General features: G+C 41.6%; 1 protein-coding gene across 2 annotated transcripts; it reads left to right on the top strand.

Annotated features, from left to right (window-relative positions):
* The first annotated feature begins 718 nt into the window (after positions 1–718).
* LOC147314159 (myelin protein zero-like protein 2) lies at positions 719–25,190 on the top strand. Of its 2 annotated transcripts, XM_086260905.1 has the most exons (5): positions 745–980; positions 19,647–19,816; positions 20,228–20,438; positions 22,216–22,387; positions 23,853–25,190. In XM_086260905.1, exons 1-5 carry the CDS (start codon positions 926–928, stop codon positions 24,010–24,012), a joined length of 768 nt encoding a protein of 255 aa, XP_086117031.1. In that variant the 5' UTR covers positions 745–925; the 3' UTR covers positions 24,013–25,190. The 2 variants fall into 2 exon arrangements, with proteins under 2 accessions (XP_086117030.1, XP_086117031.1); XM_086260904.1 differs by lacking the exon at positions 23,853–25,190 and having other exon boundaries at positions 719–980; positions 22,216–23,748.

Below are 25,190 nucleotides of genomic sequence, written 5' to 3' on the forward strand. Positions count from 1 at the left end.
AAGGGGGAGATCTGAAAACCAGTCTTCCTCACTGGCTTCTGACTGGACCTACAGAGCCAGTGTGTTCACATCAAAGTGCGGCTCTGCCCCCAAGTGGTTCAAGGCGGTAAACTGCGCACATACCTCTGCTGGTCAACAAGAAGCATCACAGTAACATCCTCCTGTTTCATGAGCACAGCCGTTCAAGTAAGTTTGGTTTTAGAAGTCAATGTAATTCACTTTGATATTAAAATCATATTTGTAGCATGTAAAGAATAAACTATCAAATTAGTTTGAAAGCTACAATTTAATATCACGGTTACAGTAGCTTCAATATGTGGAAATTCTATATATCACATCCAGACTGTTCTTAAATGCGTCTGTTGTCTCTATTATACACAAAATAAAAAATAAGTAAAATACTAAATAAGTACACGTTAAAGAAAATGTAGATGTATGTAAATAAATAAATAAATACATGCTTTTGCTGTTTCATTTAATGATAACACATTACATCATATAACACGAGAATATAATAATGCTGTAAAAGAACTAGTACATTTCCATAAACTCTTTAATACTGATTTGGCCTCCAGGTTAAATTTTTACGCAAGAGTCCACGCGTGGCATCAAGCCTGTAGCTGTAGATTAGGTTGTATGACCATCAAGAATTCTCCGTCTCTAAGTTTTACATGTGAAAAGGAGATAAGAGGGCGGCGAGGAAAGTGGATGACTTTTACTCCGCCCGAAAATGTGGAGGGAGGGTGCTAAAAATGAACTGCGAGGGGGCAGTGGCCAGTTGGGACGCGTCTTTGGGAGACGAGGAGCAGGCGAGGAATCACCGCGACTTCACGATTCAATCCCTCTCCAGAGGGCTTCCACAGATTTGTATCGCGTCTCTGTGGTTCGGTTGACCGCCACCGGTCGCTTTCTTACCGTCCATCCAATGTGCGTAAAGGGGCTCTATGTGTTCACCGTCCTGTCTGGACTCGCAGCGTCAGGTGAGAGCCGCTCATTTGAGTGAAACGGTGATTTTGGTTTAATGTGAGTTGCCGTTTGACATATTTTTTGTGATATATAAATTTATTAATTTTTTTATGTTTTTTTTTTAATGTATCTTAATATCTTAAAAGTTATCCAATAACACGCTGTTTTATATTCATACCAGGACACTTACGCCTGGTTTATCTGGCAATTTGCGCGTATATTTTTGCGTCTGTGCTTTCCACAAGTTTACACAGTGTCACATATCTGGGTTGACCCTTAAAGAGAGCTTCCAATAATAACAGCTTCAGAGTAAAAACGCTGATTGCCTGGCTTTTACTTAAAGCTCCCCAGGGACCTTTAACCTCCATCTCAGACCGGTGTCTTGCGTCACTGGGAAGTGGGGAACTTGGCACAGTGGCACTGGGTGGGTCACTTAAGAATTCCAGTAAAGGCTTTACAATACCCATAGTGGGGCCCATTCCAGACAAGATAATGGTTTAATAGCAATTACCGACACTGAACCCATTGTGTTTGTGGTTTCACGCAAACTCCTTTCCTGTCTATTAACGTGCTTACATTCACAGAGACTGTGAAGTGGCCCGCTGGCCTCAGATAAGTCCACCTGCTTCCCGTTAAGAGAGGGGCCGTAAGAGAAGGGGGGCTGGTGTTCAGGATATGTAATTTGGATCATAACAACTTGTCAGATGCGCAGGGAAATGAACAATCATAGATCTTATCCACCTCTAAAAAAATTTCCAGCCAACATCTAATCACTGCTTTGGCACGACTAATGGAACATGTTTTAATAGCATCAGTTGGCCCATCAATCAGTGGCAATTCATTCACAAGAAGCCAGGTTGCTTTAACCTTGAAGTAATCTCTGTCCATCCCGGTTAAGTGGATTATATTGATTGAACATGTCCATCCACTGCCAAAGCACCATGTAGGGATTCACTGTAGTGGCAAGCTGCTTATGTTTACAATGAGCATGTGCCTGCAGATCAGTCACAGCACAGGCTGACACTGACGGAGCAGGAGGACGCGTGGATGCAGAGGAACGGATCCTCAAATAACAGCATGTGGATGAAGAGGAGCATGTTGGGACTGATTACAGCTCAGCAGCACCTCAGTTCTCGAGCGTTTTGTGCTGTAATCACTACCATTGCCTTTGGCTTTATTGATAAAAAAAAAGGGCAGGCATGACAAAACAAGCCAGCGCAACATTTTTGCGAGCCATGTAGGGTATAAAATATGCAGCCCTCTATGCAAAATAAATGGGATGTTTCTCTCTCGACTGCAAAAGCCTGTCACCGTGCGATCAAAGCCAGTTTGTATTCATTTGTAGATTTGCTGCAAACAGAAAAGTCAGTTTTATGGGATTTAGGATGAAACAAAGAGAACAATCACACTGCTGCTGCTAAACATCACCGTCACCAAGTGTTAAAAATCCTTCACGGCTCAGAAAATCGTAATGAACTCCTGCTGTGTGTGTTTTTTGAAAAGTGTGTGTTGGCAGGATTTCTTATTTTTAAGTTCAGTAAATCATATTTAAATCAAGACATATTTAAGAGCAATGGGGTTTCTTTTGTTGCTCATTTTCTTCAGCTAGTTTGATCCTTATCAAATTTGGATACATTTTTATTTCGGTAGTGCATTTGTGCTTTGTGGAAAGCTCTTGTGTTTTCCTGCTTCGTGATGGAGGTGGAGGGTGTTAGAGTAGATTCAAACTGAATAAAAACACAGGAGTTTAAACACAAAGAGCTTTTTCCCCTGAAAGCTGTCAAATCAAAGTGTTAAACTGCAGTCTGTTTGACCTGTTGTGCAGCACAGGCCTCTTGGAGGCAATCCAGCATCAACTGAAACACATTTTTCAACAGACTTTTTTTTTCTTTTATAAAGAAATCAAATAGTTAATGATATACATAAGTACAGGAAACAGGAAATGAAGTGAAAATAACAGCAGTTGCTGTTGTTATCTGTAGCAGTAGCGGTTTGGCATGCCATTTCTTAAAAGCCCCACATTACTCTCTTCTTTTGTGCTGATTAAATGTCTTAAAGGAGAAAGCGGGATTTGAACCGTAATCTTACAGTGACCAGACTTCCTCTGGAATTTTCCAATTTGTAAGACATGTCACAGCGAATAGACAGGGCCTGTTTAAATTGTTCTGTACTTTTGCATTATTCATCCATTTGTTATGAAAGTGGGGGTTTGAGTTTGGGCATATTTTTTCTCCCCCACGTCTGACCACTTAGCTTCAAAGCCAGCAGAGCAATAACTCAGTTACATGTACTCGCTGCCAGCTGAGAAGAAGAAAAACAGAGCAAAAACAAACACTTAGACCAGATTTCTCTCATTTTTCCTTTTCATCATCCAAATAAAGACAGCCAACTGAACATTTTTTCCATCCCCTTCTGCTTACTGTACGTCTCTTTTTGTTTCTGTTGTTCTCGCTTTGTTTCAATTGTTCTTTTCTTTCTTAAACATGATCCTCGACGCATGAAACACTGACTAATGTGTGTCAGCCTGTCCCGACTTACAGGTTTAACACACATACAGACGCACAGACATGCGAACAAATGGCTGCTGACGATTGCGACTTTCCAGGCCGGGCTATATAAACGGTGATTGTTTAAGCTTTTTCTTAGCTCTGCCTTGTTGACAGTAAAGGAGCAGCTTCTTTAGGCTCTGTTGACTGGGATGTAGCTGTTATCTCCCTGCCAGCGGGTCTCTAATCTCACCACAACAATGTTAATAATAGGTCAACATAACAAAGTGTGACTGTGGTTTTTTTTGACTTGCCGTGCTGTGTTGACATACTAGAGGGACGCCTGGCCTTTGTGGTGCATTGGAATTACCTTAGAGGGGTGTGTTAAGTTGACAGTGACGAATGCCTTGTATGCAAGGGTGCACCAATCCCAACACAGAGGGTTTAGAGGCCCATGTGAAAAATATTTGACAATGACGGCAAGGTGCTCCCCGCACTTATGTCAAGAAACTGTGCTCGGCTCCAGATGGAAGCAGGGGTTTGAAATGCCTTTATCTGGGTGCAGGGAGCATTTGAGTCGCTGCGTCTCGTGCAAATGCAAAGCCCGTATGTTTGTGAGAGTGGCTTTTTTGGCTTGTGTAGTCACTTTTCTTACATGCACTCAGTTGTTGGCTGGCCAATCATTCCCAAAGATGTTTAGAGTTACTTTAAACACGCACATGTACAAGTTCAAACGACCCACCCCAGTACGTTTACAGCATGACATAACTCGACAGTTTCCACAGAATATCAGCAGCTCTTTCGTAGTCATCTTATCTGCGGGGAGGAGGACCTTGAGAATTTTTGTCGCTTAAGTTATCGTTAAGTTGAACCGTTTTTTGACTCAACAGAGGAGTAGTGACCAAGGTGACTATAGTTAACTAAAAATAAGCTAAAAATTCAAACCATATTTCAAAAATTACATTAAGTTAATTCAAATAATACCTAATTGAGCAAAAAACATCCAATAATTTCCTGATTTGAGATGGTGATAACCAGGTTTTAACATGAAGAATTATACATATATTTAAGAAAAATGATTTTGTGAGTTATAATTCCAGTATCATCTGGAAACTTTTTTTTTTTCTTATTAGTGTGTGATCAAATATGTGACTTTGTGGGAGTGCTGGGCCTTATAACAATATTTGAACTAGCCAATACTCAGACATTTTTTTATTGTATCTGTCCCAAATTACAGATTCATTTTGATTGTAATAAAGACCTGGGAGAATTTCAGGCTGTTACCTTTAATACTTTACAAGATATTCATGTTCTCAGATTTCAATGCGCAAAAAAGTAGGTAGACCAACATTTAAAAAAAAAAATCTTCAAAAGTATTTAATATATGAAGTTATAGTTTTAGAGCAATCATTATAAACGTTCAAACTTTGTACCATAACAATTTAATACAAACTGGAGCAGAATGACCCGTCTGTTGGTTTGGTAAAAGTATTTTAACAACTTGCCCGATGAGGCGCTGATTGAAGTGTTTATTGAGAGTGTGGGATCTCAATAAACACACACAAAAAATAATAATAATAAAAAAAAAAAGTATCTGAGTGAAAATGCTTTGTTCATCCAGTAAATATAGTCCAAGGGAATTGTGTGAATAAAATGAGGCCAAAATCTTACCAAATATTTCAATTTTATGGCACTGTGCATGCATAAATAAGCATGGAGTCTCAGAAAATAAAAGGTTTCTACATAAAAGAAAAGAAAAAAAAAAAAAGAGAGTGTAGGAGCTAGCCCTTTAAAGCCGGTCAGAGTGGGCACGCTCCATTTTGCGTAACTATTTTTAAATCCTGGTAGCACTGCAACCACGTAAGCTAGCGCAATAATTTTTTTGCATATGAAACCGGAGGAGTTGTACTTACATCTTATGCCATCAGCTTGTCCTAGGTCACGGTTTCCTTCCACATACAGCTTTGCAAAAACTGCATAAAAAGCACTTGCAGCAACAAAAACATAATATTCCAGAAACACGCTTTGCCGATCCGATCAGCTGTTCATAACACTTCCTACGTCCATCAGCGTGAACTATCACATGTCCGGCATGACCTGCCCGAAACCGGGAGTGACGTCATTTTGCGGAAATGTCGTTTTTTACCATTGTGGCCTTATGAACCTATACTTGTGTTTTTAAAAGTTATGTTTGACTTTATGACTTTCTGTGTCGTTTCTGGGATGCTGAGGACTCATATTGCACTGCTGGAAATATTTGATTTTGATGCATATGCTACTTTTTTGCAAATTTGCACTATAATATATTTTTTCGTTTTTCCTGCAATATATGAAAATTGGTGTATCTCAAAAATAAAACTATGAAGACACTTAAAATAAATTTCCTGTGGTGGGAAACTAGTTTGTGCAACTTTTTTGTATTTACAGTTTTGAGGGATAAGCCTCTTTCTCTAACTAGAAATATATGTTAAAAAATCAAAAACGATTTTAAATTTTTTTGTAGTTTATTGCACTTTTTTGCAATTTATGTAATTACTATACACTTAATGCAGACATATTATTAAAATTGGGGCTATAATGGTTGTATTGATGTGTAGCAACTTGAAATGCTCCAAAAAATGGCTCCACAGCATGTAAAAATATAATATAAGCTCTGGCGGACTTGGTTCTATGGTAGGTCTTAAAGGGCTAGAAGACAGAGCGTCAGCTGCTTTCAAAAAATAAAACTGCTGTGACTTTACTGTAATGCCTGCGCTGATTTTCCTGAATCTTCCCTCTGACATATGTCATGCACCCCACCCCACCTCACCCCAACCGGTCTCGGCAGATCGCCGCCTCTCCCTGATCCTGGTTCTGTTGGAGGTTTCTTCCTGTTAAAGGGGAGTTTTTCCGTCCCACTGTCACCAAATCACTTGCTCATAGGGATTCATATGATTTTTGGGGTTTTCTCTGTTGTATTATTGTAGGGTCTTTAAGCACCTTGAGGCTGTTGCTGTGATTTAGAGCTGTATAAAAGAAAATGAATTGAGCTGAATTGACTTCAATAATAATTAAAAAGACTGAAAGTATTAAAAACTAAACATTTTCAAACAATAAAAATGTAACTGAATGAAGAAAATGAACTTTGGAGACTAACTGAAGCTAAACTGAATTAGAAACGAAAAGTTAAAATGAAATTTAAGAAAAACGAATTAGGAAATACTAAACTTATAACTGTGGCCATGACGATAGTATTTCACCAGCTGAGAGAGTTACTTTGCCTTATTTTCCTTTCCATTGTTTAGCTTCTGACTTTCATGTGTTGGCTGCAAATTTTTTCAGTGTATACAAAAGCCGCTGTAAGCTTTTGTGCTGTAATCACAATTTAAATGAATGAGAAGGAAAATGATAAAAGGAGGTAAAGGACTCATGTGGGAGGATTTGGCCCCACTTTTTTAGACCCTGTTTTCCAACATTTTTCAACTTCACCCCAAGTCTGAAACTTGGACTACCCATGATAGGCTGAAATCCCACTGGAGAGAAAAATGGGATTCCTGCAAACTTTGTAACTTCTGCTGAACAGATGACAGCGTATAATTCCTAATTCTAAAACCTTTTGCAACAGCAGAGCCACACAGTCTGTGAAACGACCTCACAGTATCAGTCCACAACATCACATGAGCTGAATCACTGGAAGACACTGTGTCATCCTGAGCTCTAAGTCGAGGCAGAATGTAAAGAGATGCACAGATTCAGTGTGGAGACAGAATTCAGACGTTACTTTTCCTTAAAACTGCCCAAAAAGTATCTGAAAACATAACCTCTGTGTAAAAGTGATACCAGAGAAAAAGACCCTTCCCCTTTAGGATTTCAACTTTAGCTTCTTCAGTGAATTCTGAGTAAAAATTTAAACACTGTAACTGATACAATTAGTTTTTTATGAAATAGCTACTTTTGTCTGTGTGCTTGTTCACAAAAAAGAAACAGTGAACATGAATCTTTGATTAAAGGCAGTGAGACTCTGTTAGACCGACTTAACAAACAAACCAGCATTAGAACTAAGCAAGTGTGTCTAAAATCCAACTTTCCATTTTACAGGAACCATGTTTTGTTTCCTCCATCTTGAGTTACATAGTATTCCTTCTAAAAAGCCAGACAGAGCCAGACCATGTTATGTAACTCTTTTCACAGAGTAGCTCTTTCCTCTCTCTGAAGTAAAGCGATCTCTATTTGTAAAATTGGCCCGTTCCCCTTTAAGGCAGCCAGCTGAGAGCAAAGGCCTGCACCTCCTCCACACTTTGGTCTCTGATCTGTGTATAAATTGTCACTGCCTCACTTATTTATCTGCTCGGGGAGGCGGGGGGGGCACAGGTGAAAGCCACAGCAAGACCACATGCAGTCTGACTCATACCACGCAAAACCTACATCTTTTTTGCTGCATAGTAAATATGTGAGGCTGTCTATTAAGGGTTGGACTGTCTGTCCAAGAGAAGCCTGAGGGCTGTGGGTGAGCTGGATCGAAGTGCGCTCATTGGACCCCCCTCGCCCCCCAACCCCTCAGGAGTTTGTAATCCCGAAGAGGAGCTGAGTCAGCCGCGAGGTGGGAGTGGAAGCGGTTTGATGGATTAAACTCTTATCCTCACTCACCCACTTCGCGTTTCCTCTGAACACCGTCGCCTGATGAATTACAATTGGCCAGGAGGAAGTAGGGGGAGTGGGAGAAAAAAGACGAGGAAGAAAGTGTTCAAAAAGAGATTGATGCTTGGTCCCTGCTTGGAATGACCTTTAAGTGTACTCAGACACATTAGCTGTGCATAGTTCATGTCTAAAGAGTTCAAATCACAATAAGAAAGAAATTGCAGTGACAAAATTTGTGACTTGTTTTATTGGGAGAAATATTTTTCTTTGTCTTCCTATAAACAAGGAACAGCTTTCCAAAGTAAATTAATCAAAGCTTTTAGCTTGTCATGTCTTGTTAATAATTAATTTTACATTTCAGCTTTATTTGGAATAAGCGGCAGTGTCATAGACTGTATGCAAAGAATAGACCACACCAACAAAACAGTAACTACTGGGTTTTATTGCAATTTATAAAGCTTTAAGTTGAACATTTTGGCTATTAAACTAGTTTTTTCAAAGAATAGGACGCTGAGTGTTCATGTGCTAGTAACTTGTCATTTTCAAAGAAGCCAAGCCCTATAGCACACCCAGCTTTATTAGCAATTTCACAGTAAATGGGACCATAACTGAGCAGCATGCTGTCTTTAAAAAAGACTTGACACCCTCAGTCCAGTAGTGACTGAGATCATAACCCCCTTAGGAAAGGTCATAAATCAGGAGAGATGTAGGGCCATTTTTTCATTGACTTCTGTGCTGTCCCTTTGGTGCAGCCCCCTGGTGGTTACTAGAAAGAATGACACCAAGCAGTTCAGCGTTTAATTTTCAGACCTAAATATGGACAAGAGAAAAGAGACACCTCAAAGTGACCTCATGTCTTAACACAGCATGGCCAAAGGTGTGGACACCTGAATGGAACAGGTCTGTGTGACAGTTTGATACACAAATATGAAAGTTTTTTGGGGGAGAAATGAATGTGACTGAACAGCTTTGGAAGTGTCAGGCAGGAAACAGCTAAGCATGTAATAAATGATTATATGGACCGTGTGATTAAAACACACCGTACCTTGCATAATTTTCTGCCTCACAACACAGACAAATCCTCTGCTCTTTGGGGTGGGGGGGGGGGTTACTTCTGGAGCTGGTCTCTCTCATTATTCCATCCATCCATCCATCTTCATCCGCTTTATCCGAGGCCGGGTCGCGGGGGCAGCAGCCTAAGCAAAGAGGCCCAGACCTCCCTCTCCCCAGCCACCTCCTCCAGCTTATCCGGGGGAATACCAAGGCGTTCCCAGGCCAGCCGAGAGATACAATCTCTCCAGCGTGTCCTGGGTCTGCCCCGGGGCCTCCTCCCGGTGGGACATGCCTGGAACACCTCACCCAGGAGGCACCCAGGGGGCATCCTTGTCAGATGCCCGAACCACCTCAGCTGGCTCCTTTCGATGTGGAGCAGCAGCTGCTCTACTCTGAGCCCCTCCCAGATGGCCGAACTTCTCACCCTATCTCTAAGGGAGAGGCCAGCCACCCTTCGGAGGAAGCTCATTTCTGCCGCTTATATCCGCGATCTCGTTCTTTCGGTCACTACCCACAGTTCGTGGCCATAGGTGAGGGTACCCTCACCTACCCTCACCTCTCTCATTATTGTCTTCCCAAAAACACACTCATTTGTAATTCTTCTTCTGTTGTTTTATGTTCAAATTCTGTTGAGTTGTGTGAGCTTTGTGAGCCGCATTTGCTGGTTTTCTCAAGTTGCAGTGCGTTTGAACTCTCAGGGCTGCCGTAACTTTTGTAAAACAGTACAAAGTAGAAAGATCACTTAAGGCCAGCTGTTCATGAGTGAATGGAAATTTATTTATTTATTTATTTATTTAGGACAGTGCATGTTAATGAACATAAATGTAAAAAAAAATTACATGAATGTAAACATACCAGATTATAGCCAAGGGCTAATTTCCATCTGTTGTCCTTAAGCATAAAAAATAGACATAATAATTCATAAAAATTCATCATTCATTCATAATAAAAACTCCATCACCAAACTTACACATACACACCATTCTGTTCCCAAATAAAACATTAAAACTATACAACTCATACATGATCACACACTTGATTTGTCCATAACCAGTTTTTAACCTTTGCCTTAAACAAATTGAGTGTAGAGCATTCTCTAATGGGTTGAGGAATTAATCTCTGACTCTTTTTTACAGCGTGTCTTTTGTCTTCACCCCCATCGTGTTTTGGCACATTGCCGCCCCTCCCTGAGCCTGATTATGAAGCGCCTTGAGGCGACTTTTGTTGTGATTTGGCGCTATATAAATAAAATTTAATTGAATTGAATTGATTTTGCTGGAGGTTTCTTCCTATTAAAAGGGAGTTTTTCCTTCTCACTGTCACCGAGTGCTTGCTCATAGGGGGGTTATTTGATTGAAGGGGTTACGATATAAAGCACCTTGAGGCCACTGTTGTGATTTTGGCCTATAAAAATAAAACTGAATTGTATAAAGAAAGCATACATGTCAGTATCTCAAACAAAGTTGTGTTCATTCAGGGGTTCCCTCCCATTACACCAGTCAACACTCAGCCCTGTGTCCCCCTCCTCTGTGAACACACTGTTACCTGAACCTGCTATTCCCAGCCCTCAGTCCAGCCCCTCATGAAAGCGAGGCCTTGTTAAAACCAGGGAAAACTAACCTGGGCTTGTGAAACATCTTACAAAGAAGAGAAGAGGCTCTTTGTAATCCACTGAGCTCTTTGTGTGTTTGCTCCTGTCCTAAGTGTTTCCTCCAAAACCGGCGTAACAGAGAATCAGGTTTCCTCCGGCGCTCCGTTTTGTTTCTGAGCCGTAATGAGGAGAGGAAAGGCACAAACACGCACAACAAGGAAATAATGTAATGAAACCAATTTCCTGATTCGGAGAGTTGTGTCAGCTGCTCGATTTCTCCTGCAGTGTTGCCTCCCTATAAGACCTAACGTCCTCTTTGCAAATTGTAACGCAGGTTGGCAGAAAATACCACGTACACAGTGACTCACAGCTGCCTGGATATACTTTAGTGGATATACTTTACCATCTAATCAATGGTGTCTTCTGTTTTTAAACTAGCTCTGTTCCCCTTGCTTTAGAAAGATGCATATTTATGAGCAACTGCATCAACAAACCCCAAAGCCCAACAGAGAAGGTTTGCTGAGGAGCTGTGATAAGAGCTCTATATACCACGCAGCATTGCCTTTCTGCAGCGTGAAACACACCCAGAACGGCCTGGAAATGTTTAAGCTGTGGAAGTACAGCTGTTGGTAACCAAAGCAAAATATTGCAGTCAGCAGAGGTCTTAGTTTGTTTGCCTGCCTCTTGGTTAGCTAAGGTTTACCGACGAGTGGGAGAAAGGTCAGTTGACGAAGTAGGAAAGCAAGTGAGTGAAGAATATGTTGTGCAGGATGTGCTATGAGGGCAGCACGGTGGCACAGTGGTTAGCACTGTTGCCGCACAGCAAGAAGGTCTTGAGTTCAATTCCAACATCAGGCTGGGGTCTTTCTGTGTGGAGTTTGCATGTTCTCCCTGTGTTTGCGTGGGATCCCTCCAGGTACTCCGGCTTCCTCCCACCGTCCAAAGACATGCAGCTTGTGGGGATAGGTTAATTGGATAATCCAAATTGTCACTAGGTGTGAATGTGCGAATGAATGTGAGTGCGAATGGTTGTCTGGCCCTGTGTGTTGGCCCTGCGACAGACTGGCGACCTGTCCAGGGTGTACCCTGCCTCTCGCCCTATGACAGCTGGGATAGGCTCCAGCGCCCCCCGCGACCATGAAAAGGATAAGCGGAAGCGAATGGATGGAAGGACGTGATATGCATCCTTGGCAGAACTCTATGAGATGGTATTTTTTTAACCTGGATAATAAAAATACTTCAGTTTTATCTTCCAAGGGTAAAAAAAAAAGTAAATAACTTTAATAACTAACGAAAAAATCCAGCCTGGGAACAGATCAGTGATGCGTCACTCTCAGTGCGTCCTTATTTCCTCAGGATAATCTAATTAACTTTTTCAACTAAAGTGAAACTTCATATTTGCTGGTTCCTCAGTATTTACTCGGTAGGGCTTCATTATTTCATAGTTACTTGATTAAATGTGAATCAACAGCTTGAAGCAACACAAAAAGAATAATTAAAAAAATAATAATGTAATCTGTAATGAAAAAGTACATATTGTCGTTTTAAGATGAAAATGGGGAGTCAGATTCACAGATTATTATGCAGTAGTCATTAACTACGGAGATAGTTTCTCCCAGATGGTTCTTTAGTCAATAATCATTTTTGACTTTATAGCCTTGGCTCAGGAGTTAGTACTGATAAAAAGTCCTCAGTTTTTTCCTTCCTTAGTGACTAATGGTTGCTAAGGAACCCTGTGTATGTAACTCTTTCTCTATGACGCGAGACGGATTGTGTTAAGGCTCAAACTGCAGTAACTTCTGAAATTCTGACTGTTTTAAATTGGTTTTAAAAGGTCAGAAAGGTCAACAAAGGAGATGCAGGAGCCTCAAATATTGACCACAAAGGACAATTATTGATGTTTTTCGCCCCTTAGTTCTTGCTATGTTATGACTTTGGTCTTTTTCACAGCTGGGACCAAATGAAAGTGGAAACATGAAAAGACCCCACACTCTGGTTGCTCCACACATTCTGGGCGCTGCTTCTAAGTGACAGCAGACAGCTTCATGTAGAAATAGGCCTGCTAACCTCTGCATAGCACCCGGAACAACCAGTGCACTACCACGCACAAAAGAAAGTTTTAGAATACCAAAACCAGAATATTTTTAAGCTTTTAATAAGAATAATAAGAATAAAAGTGATTCCTGCCAACTGCTTCATTCCACACATACCTGCATGTCTGGCAGTGTGAGATTAAAAGCAACACTGAAGCGTCCTTGAATGAGGCTGTGCACTCATAAACCTGCCTGCACTCACTGCCACCGGTTGAAATACATACATGCAGGTCAGAAAGTACTTAATAATTTCTGTGTCTTTGCAAGGCTTCATAGAGTCATGGGATGACCGCCAAGCCAAGCAAAACCAATCACAGCCAAGAGGACTCTGTTAGATTATTATTACAGTAGATGAAAGTACTTACCCTCTCCGGCTGCAGACAGAACAGTGGGCCAGAGCAGTTTGTACCGAGCAGTGTTGACAGGTAGAATAAAGTGCATTAAAGGTTCAGCAAGTTCATTTTATTGTGATATATAAGGGATATTGATAGATATTCTGGACTTGCGCCAACACCAGCTAATGAAGCGTGTGTGTGAATGTGTGTGTGTGTGTGTGTGTGTGTGTGGGTGCATGTGGACTTGTGCCAACAGATGGGCCCTTGGGCTTAACCCAGCGAACCCACACAGGTCGATATCCACTCAACAACGAAAGACAATATTTTATGATCCTAGCTGTATCCGATACTGTATTGGTTCAGGAACACGAACAGCTGACGTTTACATCAACAAAAATATGCACAAGGATACACGCATGCACATACGCACTTTCTCCAGAAGTCTGGGAGAGATAAGACTTTGACCTGGCGGGAAATCCCATGTGGGAAAGTCTTTCATTTAAACTGTAACGGCGTCGGGTTACAGACGCATTTCACACAAAGACTCTAATTTGGTCTTTTTTAATTACCAGTGAAGAATGTAACTGATGTCATTCAGATGCTTCACAGTATTTAATATTTCCAATTAGAAAAAAAAAGGTTGTGGGATTTTTGAAATATTGTGTTTTCTTGTCATCCTGACAATTGAATTTCTGTTTCCTTCTGTAAAGGAATCCAACTCTTTCTAGATAAAACTTTTTACATGAAAGTTTTTCATTCTGCCTGCAAAGAGTAAAAAAAAATGCAAAAAAAAAAAAATCACACAAATAAAAGAAAAAAGTAGCAAGTTGCACACAAACACAAATAGGACAAATCAATTTGCCTGTAATCTTCCCATGCCCTCTTCCGTAGTCTACATAGCTCCAACTTAATAAGCTGTGAAAGCCCTCTCTGTCTCTGCGTGCTGGGTGTGGTCGGCATTGGCTGGACAGGATGTTCAGACATAAACAGTTGAGCAAACGAGATTGGACAGAAACTTATGCTGGAGGAGACAAGTGGACATACAAGCAAACAAACATCATTATCGTATCTAATCCTTACAGACTGCAACTGTGTAGAATGACATGGCTAATCTCTAGCTCCATCTATGCACTAATAAGTCACTCCTATGCTTCTTGCTTATTTCTTGTTTCTTTCCCCAAATGGGTCCGTTCAACACTGGTAATGTCTTTACTCATGTAACGGCATGTGTCCCCCTCAGCAATTAGTGCCTGCTAATGGCAAATTAAATAGTGATCACGCACTTCTAGCTATGGGGACAAATTACTGTTAGAAGCACTGTACATAACCCTAATGCTGCTGTCGTCGTGCTAATACTCATTCTCCCTCTAAAAAGACCTAATTAACCTTAATTCTTAATCAGCTCTGCGTGCGTCAAAAGGACGGCACAGTTGAAAGCGCGTACTTTTTTGTTGCTCAAAAAGAGATTAGTAACACTTATTTAAATTCATGTACTCGAAAATAGACTTGGTTGAGGGTAGAAATGTGAAATGAGGTGTTATGGCCCGGAGGACCTGCTTCCTCCGCTCGCATTTGAAGCACAGTGAATCATTTCAGTGTAAGCTTTTAAACAATTTGGTAGAGGAGCACAGGCACTGCACTTTTACTCTGCTAATCTTCCAGGTCCTCTGTCACTTCTCGGATGTGAAAATAAAAGAGTTTAGCTGTGAGTACTGACTTCTAACCAGAAATGTACCCCCTTTCTTCTCTGGTTCTTCTTCTCTGTGCTGGTCGTATAATTGCAATACAGTGGAGGAAATAATCATTTCATCTCCTGCTGAATTTGTAACTTTGCAAGCTTTCAAAGAAATGTTTAGTCTATCATTTTTTACAGTAGTTCCATTTTATTGGACACGACTGAATGTGAACCAGAAGTCCGTAAAAAACATTAGATGAAAGTTATAAATTGATTTGCATGTCACTGATACTGATTACAGTCAGTCAATTACAGATACTTGAGACCTTGTATATAAAGCCCACCTATCACAGAATCATCTGCGTGTGTTCCAACCTTTCCACCACAGTGGCCACGACCAAAGAGCTGTCAAAGGACAAGATTGTTGACCTGCACAAGGCTGTAATGGGCTACATGACCATCAGCAAGAAGCTTAGTGAGAAGGTGACAACTATTGGTGAGATTATTTGGAAATGCAAGAAGTATAAAATGACCATCAATCGGCCTCAATCTGAAGCTCCATCCAAGATGTTGAGATTATAAGAAAGAAAGATGGTAGATCCTCTCAAAAGTCCACTGGAGAACAGTGTTAATGATTTGAAGACAGCTGGGACAATAGACATCAATACCACCACTGATAACACACTACACTTTAATGGACTTGTTTATGAAGGCACATGTACAGGTCCCTGTTAGGTTTGCCAGTGAACATCTAAGTGCTTCAGACAGGGTTTGGGAGAAGGTGCTGTATTCAGATGAAACTAAACTCAAGATGTTTCTTTGTTTGGAAGAAGACAGATTTTGAGTATGACCCAAAGAACACAACCCCCACAGTCAAACACAGAAGTGGAGACCTTAATACTTTTCTAATTTCACTCCACTGAGGAGCTAATGAATGGGGGCATGTACCATAACATCTCGGAAAACAACCTCTTCCTTCCCTCAGCCAGAACACTGAAGATGAGTCATGGATGGATCTTCCAGCATGACAGTGACTCAAAATATATCACCAAGGCAAAAAATGGACGTTAAGGTAATGTAGTGACCTAGCAAATCTCCAGACCTCACTCCTTTAGAAAATCTGTGGAGGGAAGGCTTTCTTCCTGTTAAAAGGGAATTTTTTCTTCCCACTGTCGCCAAAGTGCTTGCTCATAGCGGGTTATATGATTGTTGTTTTTTCTCTGTATGTATAATACAATAATATAATATAAAGCGCCTTGAGGGAACTGCTGTTGCGACGTGGCGCTGTATAAATTAAATTAAATTGACTTGAACTGAAGTTTTAGTGGCCAAGCAGCAGCCAAGAAGCCTAAAGGATGTAGAGAGTTTCTGTAAAGAGGAGTGGACCGAAATCCCTGCTGAGCAAACCTGGTGACCAACTACAAGAAACATCTCACCACTGTTCTTGCCAACAAGGGTTTCTCCACCCAGTATTAAGTCATGCTTTGTTTGGGAATCAAATACTTACTTCACTCAATGACAGGGAAATGATGTAATGTGTTTTTATCTTCTGGAGTTTTGGTTCATATTCTCTCTCCATCGCCATTAAATTTAAACTATCATAAAAATTAGAGACTGTTCATTTCTTTGCAAGTCAGCAAAGTTACAAATTCAGCAGGGGACTGTATTCCAGCACATGGAACCGCAGTGGACTATGATGCTTGTTAGCTTAATTATTATTTATTGCTGCTGTCAGTGTAACATTTGTAGAATTTAAAAATTTAATCACTGCTTTTGCAAGAATATTTCATCTCCTTTAAAAAGAAATGAAGCTATTTGCACAATATTCTCAGTGTCTTGTTTTGTGCTTTTGTATCTTATGGCCACAGGGGATCAATGCAGCTTACAACAAAATAAACAGTTTATTGCTAGTTTAGCATGCCAGAACTAAACAATAGTGCCATTTGATCAGTCGTGCCAACTTAAATATTTAATACGACATAATCTCAAGTTGCAACAGCACATTATGCTGTCCCCCCAAATAAATGAATACTTAAATAGAAAGCTGAAGTATATTCCTACTTTTTCAAGAAAGAAGATGTAAACTTTGAAACAAGGCCTCCTTTTATTGCTGTTTGCTATGAGGGCTCATCTATAGTGTGCTGCCTGTCTTTTAGTTACATCTCTGCAAATCTCCAGACAGGATAGGCGACCCCTGGTCCATTTACTAAGATAAACAAAAAGGCTTTTAGACTTTGAGAGAGAACCAAACAGCTGGCAAACATCTGAAATGACTCGTTGCCTCTGTAACATGCTTTACAGGATCATGGACAGCCAGTGATTCGTGGTTAGGATTGATCAGGTCACTTAGCGCTTGTGAATTGGAGCCTCTCCATCAGTTGCAAAGCGTAACATTTCTTCAGGGATGTCCAGCACGTTGAGTCTTTATCGCAGTATGTTGGAGATAGCAACACGCCCCCACTGCATGACTTCTGTTCAACAAGTCAAAATAAGAAGATATCACGTTCACAGGGAATTCAGATGTAGATGAGCAGACATTTGTATGACACTGAGTAGTAATATTTATAGTTTTTTTGTGATGCTTTTCTAAAATGTGATGACTTGCTGCTCTGAGTCTAATTCATTTTCCTTTAATTAAGCCACTGGTTGGTTTCACACTGAAACAGGCTAGAAGAGTAGACCTCGGGAACGCCATGGCCGGTTCAAAGCAGATTTGAAACCATGCCATGCGGTGTCATCTGTACTGATAACTTAAAATTAGGGAGTCATAGCACTCAAAATTGAGCAGGTCTTTAAATATTTCATTTTGAACCAAACCCCTGCTCGATTCTGCTATTCCCTGTCTTTTTCTTGGACATCCTTGTGGCCTGGACTCAAGTGTCAGGATTGAAGAAGTGCACACGGCCGCACACCTGCCGTCGAGAGGGAGTCATTAAGCGGCTGTGCTGATGCAGCCAGTGTCGATGCTCTTGACCTAATGAACATCCTAAACACAGCCAGTTCTCTCCATTAATTCCATGCTCCTATACACACAGCCAAGTGATGGGAAGGAAAGAGGTGGAAAGGTGGTGAATTAAGGCTTACAGCCTCTGAAGTGCATCCAACAAAGCACTGAAAAGTTCAAGATTGGTATCTTCTGCCTTGCTCTGCTCACTCGTACGCAGCACTCCCAGGTTTCACCAGACTCATTTAAAACACATTAGGCAGTTAGAGCACTGTCAGGGAGAGAGAAGCTCGTCTGTTTAATGCTGCGAGGGGTTGCCTGGTCTCATCCCGGCCCACAGGAAACTCTCTCCAGCCTGATAGGGAACAAAACACACTGCCCAAGGAGCTAAGCCCCCGCTGAACATTTCCCAGCAAGCTCCTGCCTTAATGCACACAGTGATTATAAACCAGCGGTAACAATATGGCTCAATTTGCCTGCTTTGCAAGACTATTCTAATTTCTGTGCTGCTGCTGCTGATGTTTTGTGCCTGAAGCCTTATATTGATATTCACCAGCCACCTCAAATTACTTAACTGAGAGTTTACGTTGTAAAGGACAGCTTAATCCATCTTTATATTATATATTATTCACATCTTTAATAATTAACACTGTCACAAAGATGTAATTACTGTTCAGCCTTTTTTTTTTTTCTAATGAACTGATTAATAACGTCTCCTTATTTAATTCTGATGTTTTGATGACTAAATACTTCACTATAACCTAGTATGTATAAAATCAAGGCCAGGTATGAGACACTGAGGTGAGCAGTCTGGCCAGAGAGGGCTTTTCCATCAGACGTACGATTCTTTTCAAGTGTTTGGCTTAATCTGTAGAGATAGTGCTAATGGCAATAGGAAAAGTCTGGGCTACCCTGAGCTCACTGCAGCTACTAGCCCTGCAGAAGGATGTCTGCTGTGTTCTTGGTATTGAAAAACACTAGACATGGCTTCTGTTGTTTTTAGAATATAGAGCTCTCTCTATAAATAGTCCTGGTGGCTTTAACTACACAACCGCACACAGACTTCCACATCAACCTGCACTCACACAAACACACATACTCAGGAGACTACTTCATCAAGGATCTGCTGTCAGAGTCTGTGATCTCTGGGAGAGGGAAAACATAATCGTCTGGCTCCCTATGCCATACTGATGGGCTGCCAGACGGAAAGTCAGCATTAAACACGTCTATTCATGGCCCACCGCATGCTAGGTGTGTGTGTTTCCACATGGTGTAAATGTGTAACAGCGCTGACTCTGGGCACCTCTATCCATCATACTATGGAGGAGCCAAATTGTTGCCAATATCCCTCCCCGGTCTTCAGGTCCATCCATTTTTCGTCTAATAGCTCCACCGTACTGTAAAGACTGACATGGTCCACATCCACCTAATATACTGCAGGCTCTCACTTTCCGGCTTCTCTCAGTCGCAGTGATCAAATTGGCCATTATTCACAAAGTGTCACAGAATTGGCTCCTGATCTGAAATCTTTCAGCAAATGTGATGGGATGAAGCGGATTTCTGATCGTAGCTGTGCGTTAGTAAATTCCTACTTTTAGCACTTGAAGGATTTCTGTATCTAATATAGGCTACTGTGTATTTCCAGTGACAACTTAGTGATTTTTCTTGCAGCAGCACTGCGTAGGCAGAAGCAGGGTCACTGAGTACACTGCATGTACTCAAAAAGAAGGGAATTACTGATGAGGGTGAATTTGTACAACACCTATTGGGTTGTATTTTTTTCTTGTGCATTCCAGAGATTATTTTACCCGCCATCTGCGTGTGCATGTATTGATCTCACCCACTGTGTTAATTCTGCTGCTGCAATTTATGCTCACATGTTGCAGGCATGCTGCAGGTCAGCGGGATGCGTATATACACATCTGAGGAGGTTGAGGCGGTCAACGGCACAGACGTTCGTCTGAGGTGCACCTTCGAGAGCTCGTCTCCCATCAAACCCGATGATGTCGTCATCACGTGGAGCTTCAGGCCACTTAAGGGGGGTCCAAGGCAGTCGGTGAGTGTGTGCGTGTCGGTGAATGTGTGCGTGTCTGTGTCTTTGCAAAGACAAAAAAAAAGTGAGAACAAACCACAAAACCTCCCTCATTGTGTCAAGGAGCATCCGCCCCCTCATCCAAGTAAGAGAGGAACCGGTGAGTCATCTGGCTCCCTGTGGAGCATTCAAGACAGCCAGTGTTTGTATACTTGTGTGTGGGGATATTGAGAATAGACAGAGTAAGAAGCGGGAGATTTGGGCAAGTCTGGGCTTTTATTTTCCTTTCTTTGCTGGAAGAAAATGTCTTCACTCTCCAGCAGCAGCAGCAGCAGCAGCAGCAGCAGCAGCAGCAGAGGACTCAGTTTGATAACTTCTGACTATTCCCTGCCATCGTTACCCTATCTAAATGTATCCACCAATTTTCTCTTGCAGGTATTTTACTACCAAAGGAAACCATTTCTTCCACAAGAAGGACTCTTCAGAAAGTGCATTTCCTGGGCTGGTGACATCATGGGCAGCGATGCCTCCATCATAATTCGAGAGGTCAAGTTCATCTACAACGGCACTTACATCTGCCAAGTGAAGAACCCACCCGATGTCCACGGCCCGGATGGAGAAATTAAACTGAGAGTAGTTGAAACAGGTCAGCAGTTTGAATTTTCAGCCAACATTTTCCTTCGTACATCCTTCATTGAACGTTTCTAGCTATACATTTTATGTCATGGTGGAAAGTCAAACATTTGATGGCAACGCAAGTTAAACCAGCAAAAACACAATGTGCAATTCACCTGAAAAGTTTAGAAATGTTAAAGAAATAAATATTAATTTTATCAAATAATAATAAAAAGCATAATAAAGATAATAATAAATAAATAATTAGAAATAAATTCAAGTTAGTGTAATAATATCCTTGAAAAAAAGAGACTGGTGGTGAAGGCTGTGGTAGCCAGCACCAAGACGTTAGCAGCAGAAGTCCTGTAAGTTTAGGGTGGGGCCTCCAGGTATCCGACTTGTTTGTCCAGCACATCCCACAGATGCTCGATTGAATTAAGATCTGGAGAATTTGGAGTCCAAGTCAACACCTAAAACTGGTTGTTGTGCTCCTCAAACCATTCCTCAACCATTTTGGTGCATTGCCCTGCTGAAAGAGGCCACAGTCATCAAAAAATACTGCTTCCATAAAAGTGTGTTCATAGTCTGCAAAAATGCTTAGGTAGGTGGTACGTGTCAAAGTAACAGCCACGTGGATGGCAGAACCCAAGGTTTCCCCACAGGACATTGCCTAAAACAGGTGCCAGGTGTTCTCCAGACCATCGACATGATATAAAAGAAAGCGTGATTCATCAGCCCAGGCCACCTTCCTTTATTGCTCTGTGGTTCTGTTCTGCTTACGTGCCCATTGTTGGTGCTTTCATGGGCACTCTGACTGGTCCGCAGCTATGCAGCCCCACATACAAAACACTACACTGCTCTGTGTCTTCTGACACCTTTCTATCAGAACCAGCATGAACTTTTTGTGCACTTTGAGCTACAGTAGCTTGTCTGTTGGTCAGGGCACACGGGCCGGCCTTCACTCCCCACATGCATCAGTGAGCCTTGGCCTCCCACGACCCTGTCGTTGGTTCACCACTCTTCCTTTAATGGACCACTTTTGATAGGTACTGACCACTGCAGACTGGGAACACCCCACACCGCTCTGACTCAGTTATCTGGCCATCACAAGTTTGCCCTTGTTGCACTCGCTCAAATCCTCACACTAACATTTTTTCCAGCTTCCCACATATAAACTTTAAGGACTAAATGTTCATCTAATCTATCCCACCCACTAACAAGTGCCACTATGAAGAGATAATCAGTGTTTATTTTACCCGTCAGTGGTCATAATGTTATGACTGATTGGTGTTTTATGCATCAGTATTTAAACACAGAAAAAAATCAGTCAACAAGATGAGACAAAGCAGTGCTAGCAGCTATGAGATGTCACGTATGCAGACCTGAGTGAGTGCTAGAATGCTGACGTAGTGTAACAGGGGAAGTAAATTTAATCTTACAGTCTTAGCATGAAAAACACAAAGTTTTGGCAGGTGTTTGTGGAAACCAAGCTCGAATTCTGCAAAGTAATTGTGATCACCTGACTAGAGAAAAAGTCAGGTGATCACTGGCAGCCAGAAATGAACTGGCACCACGAGGAAGTTCTTCTACTGCACATACAAAAAGCAAAGGCTGTACTTCTTTCACTTTCGACCAAAGTTGTGGACTCACTGACCTCGTCGTCTCTAAAGATGCCCTGGTAGCCTTACTAGTGCTTTTGTATTTATACCGGCTTACAGGAGACACATATTGGAAAAGCACAGTTAAAGTGCCTTTGAGCTGAGGGTGTTGTTTATTTTCAAATAAATATCCCTGTCTATCACTTTCAGCCTCTTTCTCCGGACTTCTCCTGCTGGCATTTGCCATCGCAGCCGCCATCTCCGGCATAGTCATCCTCCTCCTCATCATCGCATCCTGCAGGAGATGCAAGAGGAGGAGACAAAGGGAGCTGGAAGGGAATGAGGAGGCCCCGCGCAAAGAGCGAAAAGACCCCACCGCGTGGTAAGAAAAGAGACAAAAGGGAAAGAAAAAAGAAGAATCACACACTTTCTCTCCCGTTCTCAGTCTAACTCTGGGGATCAGGGCTTGTGGTCCTCCCTGCAGCTCTTTTCCTATCGGACAATTCACTTTCTTCCTTCCTCTCCAACTGCAGTCTTTGGATCCTACAGATTTGGACCAATCAAAGGGCCAGCTTTTACAAAGCAGACATAAAATGAAAAATGTGCCTTTGTGCTGAAAGCAGTAGACACTGACCTTTTAGCCAGACTGCTGCGAATCACCACGCGCCTTTCTCAGAAAGGACTGTTTAATCGCATCCTCTTTTCCTGTTAGACTAAATGTGCTTCCAAACACACTTCCTGTTTGGAGTAAACTTTTGATGTAAACTTAGAACAATGGTGTATTCCTGTTGCTTACTTCCCTACTGATGCATTTTAAACTCCTACATAGCAATGCACCACAGCGCATGTTTGTTATAGTAGTTCAGCAAACAATAGAAACAATGCTACAATGAAAGCGCTTCTGTTGAATTCCTTTAATCACCACATGATGGTAATATTGTGAAACCCACAGAAAGCTGTTATTTCATTAGTCATTAATATTGGCTGTGTGATTCAGTCTTCCGTGGTTCATGTGAAGCTGCAGGAGGATGCTGGTTTACGATTCTGTTTTGTTTTGTTCCACTGCTGAAGTGAAATTGCTGTACTTCTCTGACATCCTGTGTCATCGTTAGCCCGATTTTGTGACTGGTGTAATATAACCGAGGTGCTTTGAAACAGTCAAGATCTGTTGGTGAGCTGCTTTGTTGGAAACAGACATTTTTAACCAGCACTTTTGTATAAATTCAATAACAACACAGAAACATTAACACGATCAGCTCTGAATTCTTTTCTTTTGAACCATTTTAATGGCCTTCTGTCTGTTTCAAACAATGAGCTAATTTGTCAAAAATACACCTTTTTTCTTGGGCGCTGGAGTTTTCTTTGCTTCTCTCTTGGGTTTTCAGATCTCTCTGTAAAAGGTGCAACGATTATTTGTTTTTTCCTATGAAATACAGTGTTACTGTAATGCGTCACACCGTGAAAGCGAAAGGTGTTGAGGAAGTTTTGTTCTTCTTGCTGTCGCTGATCAGATTTAGTCAAAGTGTCTCTCTTGCTTAAAAAAAAAAGTTGTATAAGAAGGAAATAATTGCACCCAATCAGAGCTCATGTGGGAGAGATGTTCATCCAACCTTTCCTCTTAATTTGGGACAGATTATTCCTAGCTGATGCTAACCCTCTGTCCCTGCTGCTGTGTTTGTGTCTGCTTGTCTTTGTCCTTTGACCCCGCCCCCCCAATGTGTGTGACTTGTGGGTGTGTACATGTATGATCATGCATGAATGCATATCCCGTTGTGTCTATATGTGCCGTGTTCGCTCGTCTCCCCCGTTCGCCTGCGTGTGCATATCTGTGTGCATGTTTGTCACAGCCACCCATCGAGGGCCGTCCACCTCTTCTTATCAGAGACCTCCATAGAGATTGACAGTTCAGACGGCATGATCTCAGATCCCAGCACCAGAGACTCGAGCTCCTCCGAGGAAGAAGGCCCGAGCTCGGATGATGATGATGGCGGTGACGACTCAGATTGAGGAGGAGAAGCTGAAGCAGAGCCAGCCAGGAAGCTCGACGGAGGGATGCCAGATGATACCTGCGGACCTCGCCATCAGGCCCAGCGGGGGTCAGATTAAAAAGGTGCTGCAGCTGAGGTTGAATTGTGCAGTCTGTACAAATCTGTGAGGAAAACTGAAAGTTTGAAAACTTTCCAAGCAAGCACAGAGAGGTTAGAACAAGGCTGAATGAGCACAGAACAAAAGTAGAATCGTTTTACTTGACTGAGTCCGGAAATATTCATATGTGGGGAGAAATGTGTGAGTAAAAGTGCAGGGTTTGTGGAAGTAACCCTGAAATCTTGGCTACTGTCCTGAAGGGAAGAGGGGACAATTCTTAATCAGTAGCTGTCTCCCAGGTGACACGTGGATCTTGTTACATGTAGGAAGTCAATACCAAAATCAGCTGCACCAAGCGATCGATTTCCCTAAAGACATTGGCGTGAACTGTATTTAGATAGAAAGAGAAGGACACCACTGCTGATGATCAGCCATATATGCAGATCTTTATTGCACTGAGGCTTTTTTTCTTTCATCGTCTTAATGGAGAGTATCTCTGGTACCTGTGGGCTAATCTTTCACACAGTGGCTTTGTTTTACAGTTAAATGTCATTAAAGATAATGTACAGGAGGTCTTCCATTTCAGTCGGTTATGCACACCATCGTGACGCCAGCCTGCGAGTACTGGTCAGGAGTAGCTTTGTCCTACTCGAGTACACAGAGATGCGTACAATGTGTCATATCAAATGGAGAAACAAAGCATAAATATTGCTGCCATTTTTTCTCAAGGCCAAATATCTGATCCATGAGCAAGCAGCTGCGCATGCACCTGCCCTGAGTGTTGTGTGGGAGCGCACAGTCAGATCTGAAAACCCTTTTGATTTGAAAATGAGAGCCTGTTTCCCCCCCCCCCCCTCCATGCGCCTGTGAATGCATCGTGTCTACTAACAAATGAATTTGCTGCCTGTCTTTCATCCTTGTGTGACAGACTTTTTACTTCTATTTGAATATTGAGCACTATGTTTATAGATTTTTATTTTCTTCTTTTGTAGATAAAGCCAGAAATATTTTATCATGTTGTTTTAAAAAAGTGTCATTCTATGTATTTGTTATAGAGCTTTTATAAAGAAAATAATAAAAAAAAGAGAATTTTCTAATAA

This window comes from Aulonocara sp. 'chitande type north' Nkhata Bay, linkage group LG14, assembly GCF_057382095.1.
Source record: "Aulonocara sp. 'chitande type north' Nkhata Bay isolate Kocher_YH1m ecotype deep benthic linkage group LG14, A_spYH_male_GT1.1, whole genome shotgun sequence".
NCBI lineage: Eukaryota > Metazoa > Chordata > Actinopteri > Cichliformes > Cichlidae > Aulonocara > Aulonocara sp. 'chitande type north' Nkhata Bay.

Excerpts from the sequence above, each read along its gene's own strand:
- LOC147314159 (XM_086260904.1), top strand. The coding sequence starts at position 731 with ATGTGGAGGGAGGGTGCTAAAAATGAACTGCGAGGGGGCAGTGGCCAG. Across the intron at positions 19,817-20,227 it reads AGGGGGGTCCAAGGCAGTCG|GTATTTTACTACCAAAGGAA; the intron begins GTGAGTGTGTGC and ends TTTCTCTTGCAG. Across the intron at positions 20,439-22,215 it reads ACTGAGAGTAGTTGAAACAG|CCTCTTTCTCCGGACTTCTC; the intron begins GTCAGCAGTTTG and ends TATCACTTTCAG.